Genomic DNA, 20,014 nt, shown 5'->3' with positions numbered 1-20,014 from the left:
TCCCTGCTCTGCAACAGCCCCCAGACTTGGCCGTTACGTGACGCAGACTGTGCCACCCATGACCTGTCTTGGTTGCACTCATCTCCTGTTTCCTGGGTCCCAGTCCTCCTAGCTCTCTGTCCCTCTCCCCACAGAGTCACTCCTGCCATCATTCTTAGTATCTGCAAAGATGCCCCTCTTTGGTGACAGACACCCTGGCCTGTCAATTCCTTGGCCTCTCTCCTCATGGACCTTGTTCTCCACCCTGAGTAAAGTGAAGAGAAATTGTTTTTAGTTCAGACCAGAGTGATAGCAGTAGAAGTGGTGAGAAGCAGGCAGATTGGGGATATTCTTGGAAGACAGAGCCCAGGGATTTCATGAGGGACTGGAATGAAGTGGAATTCTGCAAAGGACCGTGTGCTGATAGCAAAGGGGGGGAAGGCCTAAGATGACGGGGGCGGAAGGCATAATCAGAGCAGTGCAGCCCTGGGAAGGGGTGTGAACTGATTCCAAGTGCTATTCCTTTGAACGCAGGGGTAACATTTTCTATTTGTTTCTAACTTTTTATTGTGAAATATGACAAACACGAAAGTGAAGCTCAGTGAATTATCACAAAACAAATCCCCATATAACCACCACCCATGTCAAATAATGGCCACCACCCTGGAAGCCCCCTCACGTCTCTTCCCAATATCAGTCTTCTTACTCCTTCCACTTACTCCTCTTCCTCTTATTCCTCCTTACTCCAATCCAGTCCTCTTACCACTTCCAGGGTAACTGCTGCCCTGAACTTCCTAACTTCCTATGGCATTCACTCTGTTCTTTTCTTTGTGGTTTTACCACGTGAGTGTACATCTAAATATCATAGGTTAGTTTTGCATATTTTCTTTTTTTTTTTTAAGATTTTATTTATTTATTTAACAAAGAGAGAGACAGCCAGAGAGAGAGGGAACACAAGCAGGGGGAGTGGGAGAGGAAGAAGCAGGCTCCCAGCAGAGCAGGGAGCCTGATGTAGGGCTCAATCCCAGAACACTGGGATCACGCCCTGAGCCAAAGGCAGACACTTAACGACTGAGCCACCCAGGCACCCCAGTTTTGCATATTTTCTTAACTTTCTAGATTTAAACAATTTATGTTCTTTGTGCCTGGCTTTTTTCACTTCACATTATGATTGTGATATTTATGCATGTTATTAATACATTTTACTGCATATAGCTGCAGTTCATGCATTTTTTTAGTATATTCTCTTGATTTAATTATACTATAATTTATTTATCCATTTGGGTGTTAATAAAACTTAGGTTGATTCCAGCTTGGGTATTATGAATAATGTTGCTATAAACATTCTTGTACATGTTTCATGGGGCGCACATGATGTCTTAATATATTCTGGAGATATATCTAGCAGTAAAATTCCTGGGACATGGAGTATGCATACATTCAACTTGTGTAGATAATGCCAAACTGTTTTCCAAATTAATTCTATCAATTTACAACTCTCTCAGGAGTGTGTGAGAGTTCTGTTATTCCACATTCCTGCCAGCTATCATTATAGTCAGTCTTTTTAAGTCATTCTAGTAGGTGTATCTCACAATGGTTTTAATTTGCATTTCCCTGAAAATAATAAGGTTAAACATTTTTTCTTTTGTTTATTGGTCATTCAGGTATTCTCTTTTTAAACTATTTGTTCAAGTCTATTGCCCATTTGAAATATCTTTTGCATGTAATTGGTAGGAATTCCTTATGTTATCTATATACCAGTTCTTTTTTGATAATAAGCATTATGAATATTTCCTACCACTCTGTGGTTTGCCATTTCACATTACATTACAATATGTGTCAGACAAAGGAATTATAATTTTAAAATTAAAGAGCTCTTATGAATCAAAACGCAGATGAAGCCCCAATGGAAAAAAATAACAAATATGCAATTCACAAAATAATAGATACAACAGAATAGCCATTAATTGGGAGAAAAGAGTTATCACCTCCCTGATAACAAGAGAGGTGCCAAAAAACCAGAGAGATGCCATGTCAATCTCACTGTTGGAGTTGAAAGATCACTATTAACACCCAATATTGATGTGTGGCTAGGATAGGGAGAGGTACATTTTCATACACTACTGGTGAGAGTATAACCATTAGGGATGACAATTAGAAATACGTAAGAGCCTAAAGTCCATACATATCCTTTGTAGATTTTTTTAAATAAATTTTTCCTAAAGAAACTATTAAAGATATATACATAACTGTGTTTATCATAGCCCAGTTTATAATAACAAAAACATGTGTAAGTAAGTATATATTATAAGCATTTTAGCTAAATAAGGTATAATATGTTCATCTGATACAATACTGTGCATCCATTAAAAAAATGATGGTGTAGCATGGTGCACTGGGTGTTATACACAACTAATGAATCATCGAGCCTTACATCGAAAACCGGGGATGTACTGTATGGTGACTAACATAATATAATAAAAAATCATTATAAAAAAAAATGATGGTGTAGATGTATATTGTTTGGCATGGAATAAAGTAAAACAAGCATATTGAAGGAAAAGCAAAATGGAATCTATAAGTATGGAAATATTATTTAAACTTAAAAGGCATATAGAAATCTACTTCTAAGGGGGCGTCTGGGTGGCACAGCGGTTAAGCGTCTGCCTTCGGCTCAGGGCGTGATCCCGGCGTTCTGGGATCGAGCCCCACATCAGGCTCTTCCGCTATGAGCCTGCTTCTTCCTCTCCCACTCCCCCTGCTTGTGTTCCCTCTCTCGCTGGCTGTCTCTATCTCTGTCGAATGAATAAATAAATAAAATCTTAAAAAAAAAAAAGAAATCTACTTCTAAGATCTTAATATTTGCATGAAGTATATTACCTACCTTACAATGGACTTATATTCAGAATATATATAGAATTCTAATCTAGTTTTTTAAATGGGCAAAAGTTGAACATACAATTAAAACAGAAGGTAAGTGAATGACCAATAGCACATAAAAGAAGCTTATATTTATTTGTGATTAGGGGAATGTGAATTTAAACTACAATGAGATACTTCTTCACACCCACTAGAATGGCTAAAATTTAAAAGATTCACAAAACCAAGTGTTGGTGAGGATGTAGACTACCTGCAATTTCCATAATTGCTGGTAGGAATGCAAAATAGTTCAACCACTTTAGACACAGTTTAGCGGCTTATTATAAAATTAAATATACACTTACTATATGACCCAGTAGTTCCACTCCTAGACATTTGTCCAAGAGAAATAAAAACCTATGTCCACAAAGAGACTACCTCGAAATGTTCATTACTAGTTTACTTATCACAGCCCCAAATTGGAAAAGCCCAAATGCCCATCAAAGATGAATGAATTAAAAAACAATAACAACAACAGCAAATGTGAAATAGTCACACAGTGATACTATTCAATAATAAAAAGGAACAGATTATTGATATATACAATTGCACTGGTGAATCTCAAAAACATTGTGCTAAGGGGAGAAAGCTTGAAAAAGATTATATATTGTATGATTCCATTTATATGAAATTCTAGAAAAGACAAAACTAATATATAGTGACAAAAAACAAAGTGGTAGCCAGGGGCCAGGAACTGACTATAAAGAAGCATGATGGAACTTTTCAGGGTGATATAAATGTTCTATATCTTGATTGTAGTTGTTGTTATGTGTATATATTTGTCAAACCTCATCAAACTGTATACTTAAAATGGATGCCTTTTATTATATGTAAGTTATACACGCAAAAGTGATTTAAAAAAATACGTGTAACTTGAGTATATATTGCATGGTACATATCTAAGTATATCATACTACATGAAAAGTATGACTGAATTTCTATGAAAGCATGTACTCAAAAATCATTGAGAGAGACAAACCATAAGAGACTCTTAATCTCAGGAAACAAACTGAGGGTTGCTGGAGGGGAAGGAGGTGGAGGGATGGGGTTGCTGAGTGATGGACGTTGGGGAGGATATGGTTGTGGTGAACACTGTGTATTGTGTAAGACTGCTGAATCACAGACCTGTACCTCTGAAACAAATAATACATTGTATGTTAATTTAAAAAAATTTTTAAAAAAGCACGTCCATGGTTATCACATCTCATGTGCAACTTTTGGGTTTGTAAAATACATACAGTGTACTGATGTGTGTAAGATTATCACCCATAAAACCAAAATATTTGCCATAGTAAAAAAAAAAAAATCATTGAATTCTGAAAATAACATACCTCAAGTGGCTTTAAAATGTTTGAGGTAGGTAAGTATAGATATAGAAATAGATATAGTTGAACGATGTGTTTAATATTCATAGTGATATCTGCTTCTGTTGGTTTTCTCAAATATTCTTTGCAGGTCATTGACTACGCCAAGCTTGTTCAACCGCGTTTTGATAAAGCCCTTGAAACGTTAGTGAGAGATACGATAGCAGAGGCCACTGAAGCAGCGATTAAAGCTGTGAGAGAGCAGCTCTTCGTAAAACTACAGGTTAAAAGACAAGGTGAACCATCTCTGTCACGTGTGTGTTCCAAGTGGAGGTCAGCAATTCAGTCTGGCTGCCCAAGAGCTGGGACTTGCTTTGCCCGCCCTGGTATCCCTGGCACCTTGTACGGTGCAGCCTCTTAATAATTGAAGACGTGAATATACATCAACCTGACTCTTAGATAGAGAAAAGATTTCAGTCCTAGACCTCTAAGGAAAAGAATCAGAAAGAGCTTCCAAATTTGGATTTGTTTTTGTGTATTTGCTTGCTCGGGCAGAGACTGAATAGAATTTACACCTTTCTTGACACCAATTGTGACAACAGCACTCCACCTGATTCTTGTGGAGTTTACATTGTTGCTGCTGCTGCTGCCGCTGTTTTGTGATGTCAACGTGTGTCAGCCCCAATTGTAATTAGTTTTTTCTAGTTGGGGAATATTAATTTCAAGTTCAGAACGGTCATAAGGCAATGAAATTGGAAGAAGCCTTAGTGATCAATTAACACAATTCTTTACAGATGAGGAAAACTTTTTATACAAATTGGGAAGCTTCTATCATTTTCTGTGCTTGAAACTATTTAAATAGCAAGGAAATTATCTCTTCCTACATGGCAGTGTTGAGCTTTTGCTAGGTAAGAACAGGTTATTTGCCTAATAAATCTGTCTCTTCTTTCTCAGCAGCCTATAAACAAGTAAAAGAGTCCAACATGGTGCCCAAAGGATTACAAAAACAACAGCAAAAAGATCAACATTAAAATTATATGCCATCCTTGGGGTGTCTGGGTGGCTCAGTTGGTTAAGTGTCTGCCTTTGGTTAGATCATGATCTTGGGCTCCTGGGATTGAGCCCTGCCTCCTGGCTCCCTGCTCAGGGGGGAGTTTGCTTCTCCCACTGCCTCTGCTCCTCCCACTCGTGTGCGCTCCCGCTCTCTCTCAAATAAATAAAATCTTTTTTAAAAAATTAGGAATAACGTGGAGGACCACAGGGGAAGGGAGGGAAAACTGAATGGGAAGAAATCAGAGAGGGAGACAAACCATGGTCTCCGGGAAACAAACTGAGAGTTACAGAAGGGAGGGGGGGTGGAGGGATGGGATAACCAGTGGTGGGTATTAAGGAGGGCACGTGTGGTGATGAGCACTGGGTGTTATACACAACTAATGAATCATACGTAACTAATGAATTGTTGAATACTACCTCAAAAATTAATGATGTACTATATATTGATTAGTTGAACATAATAATTAAAAAATTACATGGCGTCCAAACGATCATCCAGGTGATCCAGAATGAATTTGTTTTTAGTATATTATCTTCAAAATGAAAACCAAAAGTTTATTAAAAACTCATGGACAATTCACAAACCAAAGCTTGAGAAATATTGGCAAAGACTATTAAGATGGCTTTTTATTCAACTTATTTAAGGCAGGACAAAATAAATTCATTAATTCATTCAACCTAGTACTCTGTGTTAGACATGATTCTAGGCACTGGGCTACAGAGGTAAGCAAGACACGTGAAACTCCTGTCTTTGTGGTTGTTACATTTTAATGGAGGGGGGGTGGGAACAAGTGAACGGATAGAAAAAATATAATACAGTACTGGGTCAGGCAGTGACTGGGGCAGGAGTGCTGGAGTGTTAGGATGAGCAAGGAAAGACCTCTCTGAAAAGAGGACATTTAACTAAAACCTGGATCAAGAAGGAACTAGCTGGCCTCCAGGAAGAAGAACAGTAATTGATGATGCTTCTTGGTGTCTGTGGCGATATCCTTTCACATCAAATTATGGCAAGAAATCATAGATTTTAGATCTTTCCACAAATTGCTTTCTCCCATCAGAATATAGAAATAGATGATATCTCTCATACCCTGCAAACTTAAAAGTCTCTTTTTCTTTCTCAAATTCCATAATTTAGAATTCAGATTTAGAATAAATCTGACAGCAGGGTTCTTAAAATTTTTTTTAAGAAATGAAAATTTATTCTTTCTTTTTTTATAATAATTTTTTATCATTATGTTAGTCACCATACAGTATATCCTTAGTTTTTGATGTAATGTTCCATGATTCATTATTTGCGTATAACACCCAGTGCACCATGCAATATGTGCCCTCCTTAATACCCATCACCGGCTTATCCCAGCGAAGCCCTCAGTTTGTTTCCCAGAGTCCATAGTCTTTCATGGTTCATTCCCCCTTCTGTTTACCCCCCCTTCACTCTTCCCTTAAAATTTTTTTTATTGGAATTTTCATGCTGCCTCCACTAATTTGCTAGTTTTGCTGATTTCACTCCCAATATACTTTTAAGAAAAATTTGTCAGTGGAGATTATTGAGGTTTTTTAACATAAAAAATTCTGTAATACAGGGGATAGCAGCTAACATGCATTAGGCTTCCTGTGCGCTGAGCATTTTCTCAGTGTTTGAGTCTGTTTAATCTCATTTAATCCTTACAGCAGTGCTTTTGGCTAGATCATCCTCATTTTGCCCAGTAGAATTGAAACAGAGAGATCAAATGATTTGCCAAAGCCACAATGCCTGAGTCAGAACTCACATTCAAGTCTGTCTGTCTTGAAACCAGAAGCTTTAATCACTATCCCTGTCTCCCCACCCCAACCATATTTTGCTAACACAGCCCATTACTGTCTTTTAGCACAGTCAACTTCAAGAGTACTTGAAGGAGAATTTGGAAGGAAAGAATATGCCAAGTTCCCATCTGATGCCTATAAGAGCTTAGAAGAGTCGCGGTTTTCATTTGATGAAGATGGTAAAAAAATATATTGCTGATGTTGTTGGCCAAATCTTTCCTAATCTGAACAGATTAGCTGATAAAGCATATTACTCTTTCATGCAGTGTTCACTCATGAATCCCGAAGAGATGGCTTTTTAGAAGACAATGAAGACAAAAAGAGTTCAGAAAATGTCCTCAATGACCAAGCCTCTAAAACTGGTAAAGATGGTAACAAAATGAATGGCTCATGTCATGCTTACGGATTTTATTTCCATTTATTTCATATTTTATCATGTTTATATTGAAACTTAAAATTATCCCCCAAATTGGACACTTAGGTTGAAAATAGTTTGCTTTTCTCTTACAGATTTAAATCTAACAGCTATAGAACAGAAATAGATTTACTAGAATGAAGAAAAAAACTAATAGGATAGTAAATTCTTTATTTTTTTTTAAAGATTTTATTTATTTATTTATTTGACACAGAGAGACAGCCAGTGAGAGAAGGAACACAAGCAGGGGGAGTGGGAGAGGAAGAAGCAGGCTCCCAATGGAGGAGCCTGATGTGGGGCTCGATCCCAGAACACTGGGATCATGCCCTGAGCTGAAGGCAGACGCTTAACAACTGCGCCACCCAGGCGCTCCAGTAAATTCTTTCTTTAAATCTGTCTACTTTGATGTACTGGAATCAGAACATCACAAACCTAGAGTTTGAGCTGTGAAATGTTACCATGTAGTGCTATTTACCCTTATAAAATTTTTCCATTCATATATTAACATAATTGAGAGCATACAATGTAAACTATTTTTACCTTTTTTATTTATAATACAACATTTAATTATATTACTTCATTAGGAAATATTTTAATCTTCATTTTAAATTACTGCACTATTTCCCTGTTTATAGGTAATAGTTTTAAGTAGTTCTTTATGTTGTAAACTTATTTTTCAGATTTTTTTTCACTACTACAAATAATGTTTTGATGAATTTTTTCATTGTCTGCCTGTTGACATAGGTGTAATCACTAGTTTAATGAGTATGAAGTTATAAACAGAGTCAAATTGCTTTGCATTACAGTTATTCCAAGTTATGTTCCCCTCAGTAATATACAAAATATGTGTTATTGTTTCCTTGGTATATTCTCTTTTAAAATATAACTTCAAGGGTGCCTGGGTGGCTCAGTCATTAAGTGTCTGCCTTCGGCTCAGGGCGTGATCCCAGCGTTATGGGATCAAGCCCGACATCGGGCTCCTCCGCTGGGAGCCTGCTTCTTCCTCTCCCGCTCCCCCTGCTTGTGTTCCCTCTCTCGCTGGGAGTCTCTCTCTCTGTCAAATAAATAAATAAAATCTTTAAAAAATATATATAACAGCAATTTTTATTTGATTATTTCTGAAATTTAGTATTTTAATATTTGTTAACCATTTATACTTTTCTTCTGAGGTGACCATTTTTGTCTTTTGCTCATTTTTCTAAATTGTTCTATCAGTTAATATGTTTCTATAAAAACTTTCTGTATTAGTTACTTATTTTTCATATTTTTTTCCACACTGGGTCATTTGTCTTTTAAATCACTTTGCTGTTTTTGAAGTAGAAGACTTTTTCGTGGTTTTGTAGTCAACTCATTACTGCTCTGATGTTTCTTGTTTCCTGACTTGACATTTCTTCCCCAGTCTATTTCCCCCTTCTTGGAGCATGTACTGCAGTAACACAAAGATAGTAGTTTCTTGGATCAAGTAGTAATAATCATGTTCTATTGCAAGTAGCATTGTCTACTAAAATTATTAATGGCATTAGGTTATCTTACTTTAGATGCGTTAGAAGACTCAATAGAAGAAGTAACTGCAGAGCACCCAGAGGTTCTTTCTATGATAGAAGAGACGGTGAAAATGGCAAAGGATATGAACTTTGAACAGCCATATGAGAAACATGCTGAAATCTTAGAGGAAGTCATCAGAGAGGTAAGAAATCCAGATCCAAATCCTTATACTCTTTGGTAGTTTCTAATGTATCAACAATTATGCAATATAATTTCATAGCTTTGAAATTAATCCTTCTTTAATTTTCATTTTCTTTAATTGAATTCAGTTCATTAAAATATGGTGCCTATGAAGCCAGTACCAAAGTTAGATATTTCATCTATGAGCTAATTAGTTGTAAACTGAGACAAATTTTACTCCATAGCTGACTTATTTCATCCAACCACCTTGAACATACATTCATAGGGGAAACGGGTGGACACACAATTGATTGTCCAATGGAAGGGGAAATTAAAGCCTCAGATGCTATGTCCTACCACTGGCAAATCAGAAGGTTTATCTTTGGTTTATAAAGAACAAGATATCCACATGGGTCTATTTTGTACAGAGATCTTGAGTAAGCATTCATGGCAAAAGTCAAAGACAACAAATCTGTTTTGGACTCTGAGTGAACTTCTTTGGTATTTCTCTGTAATTTGAAAATTATGTAATTTAAAATTATGTGAGCGGGGCGCCTGGGTAGTGCAGTCATTAAGTGTCTGCCTTCGGCTCAGGGTGTGATCCCGGCATTCCGGGATCAAATCCCACATCGGGCTCCTCCACTGGGAGCCCGCTTCTTCCTCTCCCACTCCCCTGCTGTGTTCCCTCTCTCACTGGCTGTCTCTCTGTCAAAATAAATAAAATCTTAAAAATAAATAAATAAAAAAATAAAATAAAATTATGTGAGAAGAAAAAAAGTATTCTATGAGAGTATAGAACCACTCTGTAACACATTGGGTGGGCTCCTTGAGCCCCAGGCTGTACCCAAGGTGAGTTGCTGTCCCCCTCTGAGCTTCCCATAGAGATCTTTCAACTTCTTCTGCATCTCTTCAGATTGTTCTGTCGTCAGTTCCTTCAGAAACATTCTGAGAACCTACTATTTGCCCTGTAATGTGCTAGATTCTAGGGTTATGAAGGTGAATTAAACGTAGCTCTTTAAGAAGCCATCAGTCAGGTGGGGAAGGTTGATGTATAATCCAGTATTTGAGTTATCATCTACTATGTGGTAAGTAGATATATACAAGGTGTAGGAATCCCACCTACCGTCAGGGCTGTCATCGCTGCATGGAAAGTGAGACAAAGTATCCCAGAGGAGAGACAGGCAAGTGAGGGACGTCTTTAGCACTGTGAAGTCCCATCCTTGCCCTTCGCTGAAGATTTCCTCCGTTCTCTTCAGAGTTTATTCTGGAGGATACAGATCTACAAGGAGTACTAAAACACCTCTGACATGAATGTATATAGTGTCAGTAGATGATAAACTGCCACTCTGGGATTGTGGAGGAGTCTAAATGACATGAGATTTTAACATCAAATCTCATATCAGATTGTCTTTCTCAAGAGAACAGAGACCTGTGCAGGAGACTGTTTGACCTGTCATTAGTTTTGATGGTCTCTGTGAGTAGTAAGACTATTCTTAAAAAGTAGCTAGACTGAACTTAAAACTGCTCTAAAAAAAAAAAAATTTTTTTTCCTTAAAATAAAAGTAGCCAGATAAAGAGATATGCTCCTTTATGTCATTTGCTCATTTTTAATAGTTTATCTTTGTTTTCATTTGCAGTTCTTTATGTGTTCTGAATACAAGTCCTTTGATAGATGTATTGCAACCATCTTTACAAATATCTTTTATTCTGAATAATTGGAGTTAATTTGAATGAAGTCCAATTGATTAACTTTTTCTTTCATAGTTTGTGCTTCTTATGTCCTGTTTCACAAATCTTTGGCTGTCCGAGATCAGCAAGATATGTATTCGTATTCTCCTAGGTTTTCTTCTGTAAATTTTGCTTTGCCTTTCTTATTTAGATCTAAGGTCCATTTTGAATTAATTTTGTGTATATAAAAAATATATCCAAATGGCCAATAAGCATATGAAAATGTACTCAACATCATTAATTATCAGAAAAGTACAAATTAAAGCCACAACATGAGGAAAGGGATGAAGAGGTAAAAACTTACAGTTATTAAAGAAGTCAAGGGGATGAAAAGTACAGCATAGGGAATGTAGTCAGTAATATTATAATGACTTTGTATGGTGACAGATGGTAACTACATTTATCATGGTGAGCATTTTGTAATGTATTTAATTGTAGAATCACTATGCTCTACACCTGAAACTAATATTGTATATCAACTATACTTCAATAACAAACACATACATACATACATACTTATATGCTTTTACATGGATTTTTTAAAAAACCCACAAAATGAGGATCAAATTTCATTTTTTCTAATATGGATATCCACTTGTGCTCCAGCACCATTTATTGAAAAGACCAACCTTTCCCCACTATCATTTAGTGGCCATATCTGTGTGGTCTAATTCTGGACACTCCATTCTGTTCCATGGGCACATTTGTCTACTGCACTCCACTACCACGCGTATTAACTACTGTAGCTTTGTAATAAATCTTGAAATCTGGAAGGCAGAATCCTTCAACAGCTTGTTTCTCCTGTCACTGCATACTTCCCTGTGTCATAAGTTGTGTTGTTCTGATTGCTTTTTCAAGAGTATCTTGGCTATTATAGGTTCTTTTTACTTCCACATAAATTTTAGAATCATCAACTTTCTCACACACACACACACACCTGCTGGGGTTTTGATTGATTTGCATTAAATCTGTAAATTAATTTGATGGAAACTACCATCTTCATAACACTGGGTCTTCTAGTCCATGAGCATAGAATACCCTCACCTTATCTTGGTCTTTAATTTCTCCCAGCCTTGTTTTGTAGTTTTCAGTGGAAAGGACTTCTGTGTCTCTCATTAGGTTTATTTTTAGGTATTTGATGTAATTTGGTGCTATTTTATTTTTTTTTTTATTTTAATTTTTTTTATTATATTATGTTAGTCACCATACAGTACATCCCCGGTTTCTGATGTAAAGTTTGATGATTCATTAGTTGCGTATAACACCCAGTGCACCATGTAAAATACGTGCCCTCCATACTACCCATCACCAGTCTATCCCATTCCCCCACCCCGCCCTGAAGCCCTCAGTTTGTTTCTCAGAGTCCATAGTCTCTCATGCTTCATTCCCCCTTCTGATTACCCCCCCCTTTCTTTATCCCTTTCTTCCCCTACCGATCTTCCTAGTTCTTATGTTCCATAGATGAGAGAAATCATATGATAGTTGTCTTTCTCTGCTTGACTTATTTCACTTAGCATTATCTCCTCCAGTGCCGTCCATGTTGCAGCAAATGTTGAGAACTCGTTCTTTCTGATAGCTGAGTAATATTCCTTTGTATATATGGACCACAACTTCTTAATCCAGTCATCTGTTGAAGGGCATCTCGGTTCCTTCCACGATTTAGCTATTGTGGACATTGCTGCTATGAACATTGGGGTGCATATGGCCCTTCTCTTCACTACGTCTGTATCTTTGGGGTAAATACCCAGTAGTGCAATGGCTGGGTAATAGGGTACCTCAATTTTTAACTTTTTAAGGGACCTCCACACTGTTTTCCAGAGTGGCTGTACCAACGTGCATTCCCACCAACAATGTAGGAAGGATCCCCTTTCTCCATATCCTCTCCAGCAATTGTTGTTTCTTGCCTTGTCAATTTTTCCCATTCTAACTTGCGTAAGGTGGTATCTCAGTGTGGTTTTGATTTGAATTTCCCTGATGGCTAATGATTTTGAACATTTTTTCATGTGTCTGTTAGCCATTTGTATGTCATCATTGGAAAAGTGTCTGTTCATATCTTCTGCCCATTTTTTGATTTGTTTATTTGTTTCTCGTGTATTGAGTTTGAGAAGTTCTTTGTAGATCTTGGATACCAGTCCTTTATCTGTAGTGTCATTTGCAAATATATTCTCCCATTCCGTGGGCTGCCTCTTAGTTTTTCTGACTGTTTCCTTGGCTGTGCAGAAACTTTTAATCTTGATGAAGTCCCATAAATTCATTTTATCTTTTGTTTCTCTTGCCTTTGGGGATGTGTCATGAAAAAGGTTGCTTTGGCCGATGTCGTAGAGGTTGCTGCCTATGTTCTCCTCTAGAATTTTGATGGATTCCTGTCTCACATCGAGGTCTTTCATCCATTTGGAGTTTATCTTTGTGTATGGTGTGAGAGAGTGGTCAAGTTTCATTCTTTTGCATGTAGCTGTCCAATTTTCCCAGCACCATTTATTGAAGAGACTGTCTTTTTCCCACCGGATGTTTTTTCCTGCTTTATCAAATATTAGTTGCCCAAAGAGCCGAGGGTCCATTTCTGGGCTCTCTATTCTGTTCCATTGGTCTATGTGTCTGTTTTTGTGCCAGTACCATGCTGTCTTTGTGATCACAGCTTTGTAGTACAGCTCGAAATCCGGCATTGTGATGCCCCCAGCTTTGTTTTTCCTTTTCAACAGTTCCTTGGAGATTCGGGGCCTTTTCTGTTTCCATACAAATTTAAGGACTATTTGTTCCAGTTCTTTGAAAAATGTCCTCGGTATTTTGATCGGGATAGCATTGAAAGTGTAGATTGCTCTGGGTAGCATGGACATTTTAACTATGTTAATTCTTCCAATCCATGAGCATGGAATATCTTTCCATCTTTTTATGTCTTCCTCAATGTCTTTCAAGAGTGATTTATAGTTTCTAGAATATAGGTCCTTTACGTCTCTGGTTAAGTTAATTCCAAGGTAACGTATGGTTTTTGGTGCTATTGTAAATGGGATGGATTCCCTAATTTCTCTTTCTTCGGTCTCGTTATTCGTGTATAGAAATGCAACTGATTTCTGAGCATTGATTTTGTATCCCGCCACGTTACTGAATTGCTCTATAACTTCTAATAGTTTGGGAGTGGCTTCTTTTGGGTTTTCCATATAGAGTATCATGTCATCTGCAAAGAGAGACATTTTGACTTCTTCTTTGCCAATTTGAATACCTTTGATCCCTTTTTGTCGTCTGATTGCTGTTGCAAGGACTTCTAGTACTATGTTGAATAATAGTGGCGAGAGTGGGCATCCTTGTCGAGTTCCTGATCTTAAGGGAAAGGCTTCCAGCTTTTCCCCATTGAGAATAATATTTGCAGTAGGCTTTTCATAGATGGCTTTTATGAGATTGAGAAATGTACCTTCTATTCCTACACTCTGAAGGGTTTTAATCAGGAAAGGATGCTGTATTTTGTCAAATGCTTTTTCGGCATCGATTGAGAGGATCATATGGTTCCTGAGTCTTTTCTTGTTGATATGATGTATCACGCTGATTGATTTGCGAATATTGAACCACGCTTGCATCCCAGGTATGAATCCCACTTGATCGTGATGGATAATCCTTTTAATGTACTGTTGGATTCTATTAGCAAGTATCTTGTTGAGGATTTTGGCGTCCATATTCATTAGGGAAATCGGTCTGTAATTCTCCTTTTTGAGGGGGTCTTTGCCTGGTTTGGGGATCAAGGTAATATTGGCCTCATAGAATGAGTTTGGTAGCTTTCCTTCTGTTTCTATTTTTTGAAATAGCTTTAGGAGAATAGGTATTATTTCTTCTTTGAATGTTTGGTAGAATTCCCCAGGAAAACCGTCCGGGCCTGGAGTTTTGTTATTTGGAAGGTTGTTTATCACTGACTCAATTTCTTCATAATTAATTGGCCTGTTTAAGGAATCAATTTCTTCCGGTTTCAATCTTGGTAGTTTATAGGTTTCCAGGAAGGATTCCATCTCTTCCAGATTGCTTAGTTTATTGGCATATAGCTGTTGATAAAAATTTCTAATAATCCTTCCAATTTCAATGGTGTTCGTCGTGACCTCTCCTTTTTCATTCATAATTTTAATAATCTGGGTCCTTTCTCTTTTCTTTTGGATAAGTCTTGCCAGTGGTCTGTCAATTTTATTGATTCTCTCAAAGAACCAGCTTCTAGTCCTGTTGATCTGCTCTACTGTACTTCTGGTTTCTGCTTGATTGATTTCAGCTCTAATTTTGGTCAACTGCTTCCTCGTGCGTGGATTAGGCCTGTCCCTCTGTTGCTGTTCCAGCTTCTTGAGGTGAGAATATAAAAACTGCATTTTAGATTTTTCTATTCTTTTGAGTGAGGCTTGGATGGCTATGTATTTCCCCCTTAGGACTGCCTTTGCAGTATCCCATAGGTTTTGGACTGTTGTATTTTCATTCTCATTGGTCTCCATAAATTGTTTAATTTGATTTTTGATTTCCTGGTTTATCGAGTCATTCCTGAGCAGGATGGTTCTTAGTCTCCAAGTGTTTGAGTTTCTTCCAAATTTTTCCTTGTGGTTGAGTTCCAATTTCAGAGCGTTGTGGTCTGAGAATATGCAGGGGATAATTTCAATCTTTTGGTATCGGTTGAGACCTGTTTTGTGTCCCAGAACATGGTCTATTCTTGAGAATGTTCCATGGGCATTAGAATAGAATGAGTATTCTTTGGTTCTGGGGTGTAGTGTTCTATATATATCTATGAGGTCCAACTCGTCGAGTATGGCATTCAAAGCCTTTGATTCTTTGCTTAGTTTTTGCCAGGGTGTTCTGTCTATTTCTGAGAGTGGAGTGTTGAGGTCCCCTACTATTAATGTATTTTTATTTATATGTCTCTTTATTCTGGTTAAGAGTTGGCTTGTGTATCTTGCTGCTCCCCTGTTGGGGGCATATATATTTATAATTGTCATATCCACTTGTTGAATACTTCCCTTAAGAATAATATAGTGCCCTTCTGCATCTCTAACTATAGTCTGTAGTTTAAAATCCAATTTATCTGATATGAGAATTGCTACCCCAGCTTTCTTTTGAGGTCCATTTGCGTGAAAGATGGTACTCCATCCCCTTACTCTCAGTCTGAATGCATCTTTGGGTTCGAAATGAGTCTCTTGTAGACAGCAAATGGATGGGTCATTTCTTTTTATCCAATCTGCAACCCTGTGGCGTGACCCCCCCTTAATATCTCCTGTAGAGCTAGTTTCATGGTTACGAAATTGGTCAATGACTGGCGATTCTGGAAGGTCTTTATTTCTCCATCAATTCTGAATGACAGCCTTGCTGGATAAAGGATCCTTGGCTGCATGTTTTTCTCTGAAAGAGCTTTAAATATGCTCCCCCAACCCTTTCTCTCATTCCAGGTCTGTGTAGACAGGTCTGACGTAATTCTGATGCCTTTGCCTTGGTACGTGAGAAATTTCTTTGCCCTGGCCGCTTTCAATACTGTATCCTTGGATCTAATATTTGCGAAATGCACTATGACGTGACGTGGAGTAGGTTTGTTGTGGTTGAGCTTGGGAGGGGTCCTCTCTGCCTCTTGGACACAAATGTTTGTTTCCCTTGCTAGATTAGGGAAGTTTTCAGCTACAATTTGTTCAAATATCTCTTCTAGACCTCTGTTTTTCTCCACCCTCTCAGGGATGCCGATGATTTTGACATTGGAACGTTTCATTAAGTCAGTAATCTCCCGTAACCTACATTCTTGAGCATGGGTGTTTTTGAGTCCAGATTCTATTTTAGCTTTCTCTTCTACTAACCCATTCGCCGATACGTTCTGCCTCATTCACCCTGGCCGTCAGAGCCTCTAGTTTTGACTGCACTTGGCTCATAGAATTTTTAATTTCTGCCAGATTTGCTCTCATTTAGAGATTCTATATTCTCATTAACATTTTCGTTAATACTTTTTTCAAGTCTACACATCATCTTGACCATTGTTACTCTGAATTCCATTTCTGATAATTTGGTTATATCCATATCCATTAGTTCTGTGGCAGAGGCCACAGACTCATTGTCTTTTCTTTGCTGGGGGGGGGATTTCTCCTTCTTGTCATTCTGATGAGGAGAGGTTGCGGGGTTGTCCAGAGCCCAAATTATTGACCGGGACCCAGACTGTGTGCCCTTGTTTTATAGGGATCTTAGGGATGTGGGCTTCTTGACTTTTCAGCCTGCCTTCTGGGGGAGGGGTCTGCTGCGCCGATACTCAGGCAACCCTGTTTGGGTAGAGTCTCCGTGTCCCCTTAGAGAGGGGATGGGGATGGGCATACTGTGAGCCGGTCTTTCCAGGCTTTTGTTCTCTGGCGGCTTTCCCTGGTGGTTTGCTGTGCCTCTTCTGAGTGTCAGAGCAGCAGTGGCCAAATCTCAGCCTCTGTCTCAGAACAGAGGGATCGCAGACCGTTCTCCACTGATGTTCTGGCCACTTTAACTCTGTTTCTATTGGTGCTGCTCAACCCTGCAGCGTCCCGGGATGTGCGCCCCACACCCAGCGTCCCAGCCCTCACTTCCAGGGCCGGCGCGTCTCAGTCCTTTGTGTTTCTAACACCGCCAGCTGCCAGCTGCGCCCCACGCTCTCCCGAAGCTCCCGGTCTCGGTCTGGTTCCAGTGAGCACACCGGAGCTCCGGTTTTCAGTCTGGTCGCGTGCGTTCCCCGGCTTCCGGTCTCAGTCTGCTCTCTCGCAGGTGCTGGTCCCCGAGTCTTCCCGCTCCCCCGTGCAGGTGGCTACCGCTTCCCGGCGCCCGAATGCGGAGGCTCCCTCCCCCTTCCGTTTATCTTCCGATATCTGTGCGCGGTTTCATGGCTCCCTGCTTCGTACCTCAATACTCAGCGCTGGAGATGTTCATTTGTAGAGATCCAGATGTATCTTCCTGCATCTCAGGCTGATTCCTTGGATGTTCAGGCTGGTCTGGTACCTATCCAACTCGACTCGCGACTGGCTGAAAAAGGGGTCCCCTACTCCTCTGCCATCTTAACTCCTCCTCCTGGTGCTATTTTAGATAGTGTTGTGGCCCTATTTTGTTTTCAAATTGTTGTTTCTGTAATCATTTTTTATCCTGTTTTTTCTATTGTACCTCCCACTAAATTTCGTTTTCTGATTTGAAGCTCATAGCCCATATGCAGAACAAGTATGAATGATGCATTTGGGCCCGATGTATGATCCTGTCCAGGAAAAGTGAATAGGTTTTATTTCATTTGCCAACTGGAGAGTTAGGCATGGCTCCCCGGAGTCATGGGTTAAGGAAGATTCTGAAACACATTTGTATCTCAGCTCCTTTTAGAATCTTTTAGAATTACAGTTTAACAATATTTTGCAGCCTTAAAAATACAGAAATAATGATAGGTGTCATTTCTACCAAAGAGAAAGAATTCTGTATTGCACTCCCTTGCAATGGAGAATGCACAGAAATTTTTTTCCACACTAAATCATTTGCACTTTTACCTGGTTTCTGCCTTGACAAGCTACAGAGCACACAATAGAAGCAGAGTCTGGGGGACCCTGGGAACGTCTTTCTGCTACTATCGTTCTGCACAATTGTTCTGTACAATCTGAAGCTGTTACATAGACTTATGCCAAAGGTATTTGTCCCATAACTCACAGAAAAATGTCAAGGGGACAACGTCAAGGGAAGTGAGGCTTTTGTGTCAAACCTGCCAGTGCACATTTTCTAGCCCATGACCTATCCAGCTGCACATTGTAACCACAGCCTGTTCTCCAGTCACTGCAGCCTTCCTTGTGTGATACATCATTTTTCCTCTGCTTCCCTTGTCACGGGGTTTGTTTGTTTGTTTGTTTGTTTTTTAAAGATTTTATTTCTTTATTTGAAAGAGAGAGTACAAGCTGGGGAGAGAGGCAGAGGAACAGGGAGAAGCAGACTCCCCGCTGAGCAGGGAGCCTGATGTGGGGCTCAATCCCATGACCCTGGGATCATGACCTGAGCCGAAGGCAGAGGCTCAACCAACTGAGCCACCCAGGTGCCCCCACATGGTTTTTTTTCTCTAAAACATCTCCATGTCTCCCCTGGTATCTGTGTTCTTCACATGGTCATTATGTTTTTCTGTGCCCCCCCCCCATGTCTCTCTGTGCATGTACTTCCTCTGATTCTCCCAATTGCACTCCCTCTAAGTATCTTTTTCATAGTGATGAATATTTGTATATACAAGTGATAAACATATGTCTGTGTGTATATATATACACACACACACATATACACATATATGTATATATTATTCACAGGTGATAAAATTAAAAGTAAACATGAAATAGCATAGAACAAGGGAATCCAGAAATATAGCATGTTTAAATGCCAGGGAAAAATGTTATTAAGTTAAAATCACAAAAGGATAGAAGGATGAATAGTGCATGAAAATGTTATACCATTTTTCTAAATACTTTCTCCTACTCACCCCTCCCCTGAGGATGTCCAAAGATAATGCCACTTTATTTTCAGCTGGTCAGACATCTGAGAGCCCGCATCCATGGCTCTGGTGACAGCCAGGCCAGACACAGACTATGCACAAAGGCTTCCCTGGGGCCCCCTCTCTACCACTTGCCCCTCAAGGCTCAGAATCCTGCCTCCCCTCTGCTGGGCCATACACTCTGGAATTCTTTCAGATTTAAAATCCTAAGGAAGATTCCCCCTTCTCTCCTCAATTATCTCAACTGGGGAATCTTCCTCAATAGATTCCTACACCGAAGCTGTTTTGCTGATATGTCCAAAACCTCTGTATCCTCAGACACCCAAGTCCTCACCTCCCGAAACTTTCCCTCCCTCAGCATTGAAATGTCCAGGCCTGAGTGCCTTGTGCACCTGCCCCCCACCTGGGGTCAGCGACCTCTTTCCCTGAAGCAGTGGCTGTGCCCATAATACTTCACTTCGCCCTTCCATCAGAGTCACTTGAGATAAAGTCAGAAAGACAACTTCCGCATTTGGACCTGCACAAACACAGTGGAAAAACCCGTAAAGCAAAAGCTCAATGAAGAGGCTACTTAATGATTCTTTCTATGAATAAAAAAACCATGAAAATCATAATTTAAGGTCAAAAAATATTTATAATAAATATGACATTAATTCCTTAATGTAAAGATTTCTTACAAATCAAGGAAAATGAAATACC

At 39.0% G+C, this 20,014-nt stretch overlaps 1 protein-coding gene across 1 annotated transcript in view; it reads left to right on the top strand.

The window, feature by feature from the left end:
• AK9 (adenylate kinase 9) overlaps positions 1-20,014 on the top strand; it is a 119,157-nt gene that overhangs the window by 38,443 nt on the left and 60,700 nt on the right. The window contains exons 13-16 of the mRNA XM_040628105.1: positions 4,354-4,498; positions 7,124-7,237; positions 7,325-7,420; positions 9,012-9,160. Coding sequence (XP_040484039.1) covers positions 4,354-4,498; positions 7,124-7,237; positions 7,325-7,420; positions 9,012-9,160 — 504 coding nt within the window. The remainder of the gene's footprint in view (positions 1-4,353; positions 4,499-7,123; positions 7,238-7,324; positions 7,421-9,011; positions 9,161-20,014) is intronic.

This window comes from Ursus maritimus, unplaced genomic scaffold, assembly GCF_017311325.1.
Source record: "Ursus maritimus isolate PB19 unplaced genomic scaffold, ASM1731132v1 scaffold_13, whole genome shotgun sequence".
NCBI lineage: Eukaryota > Metazoa > Chordata > Mammalia > Carnivora > Ursidae > Ursus > Ursus maritimus.
Note: the sequence above shows the minus strand (reverse complement) of the source record. Positions and strands in the feature narration are given on the sequence as shown.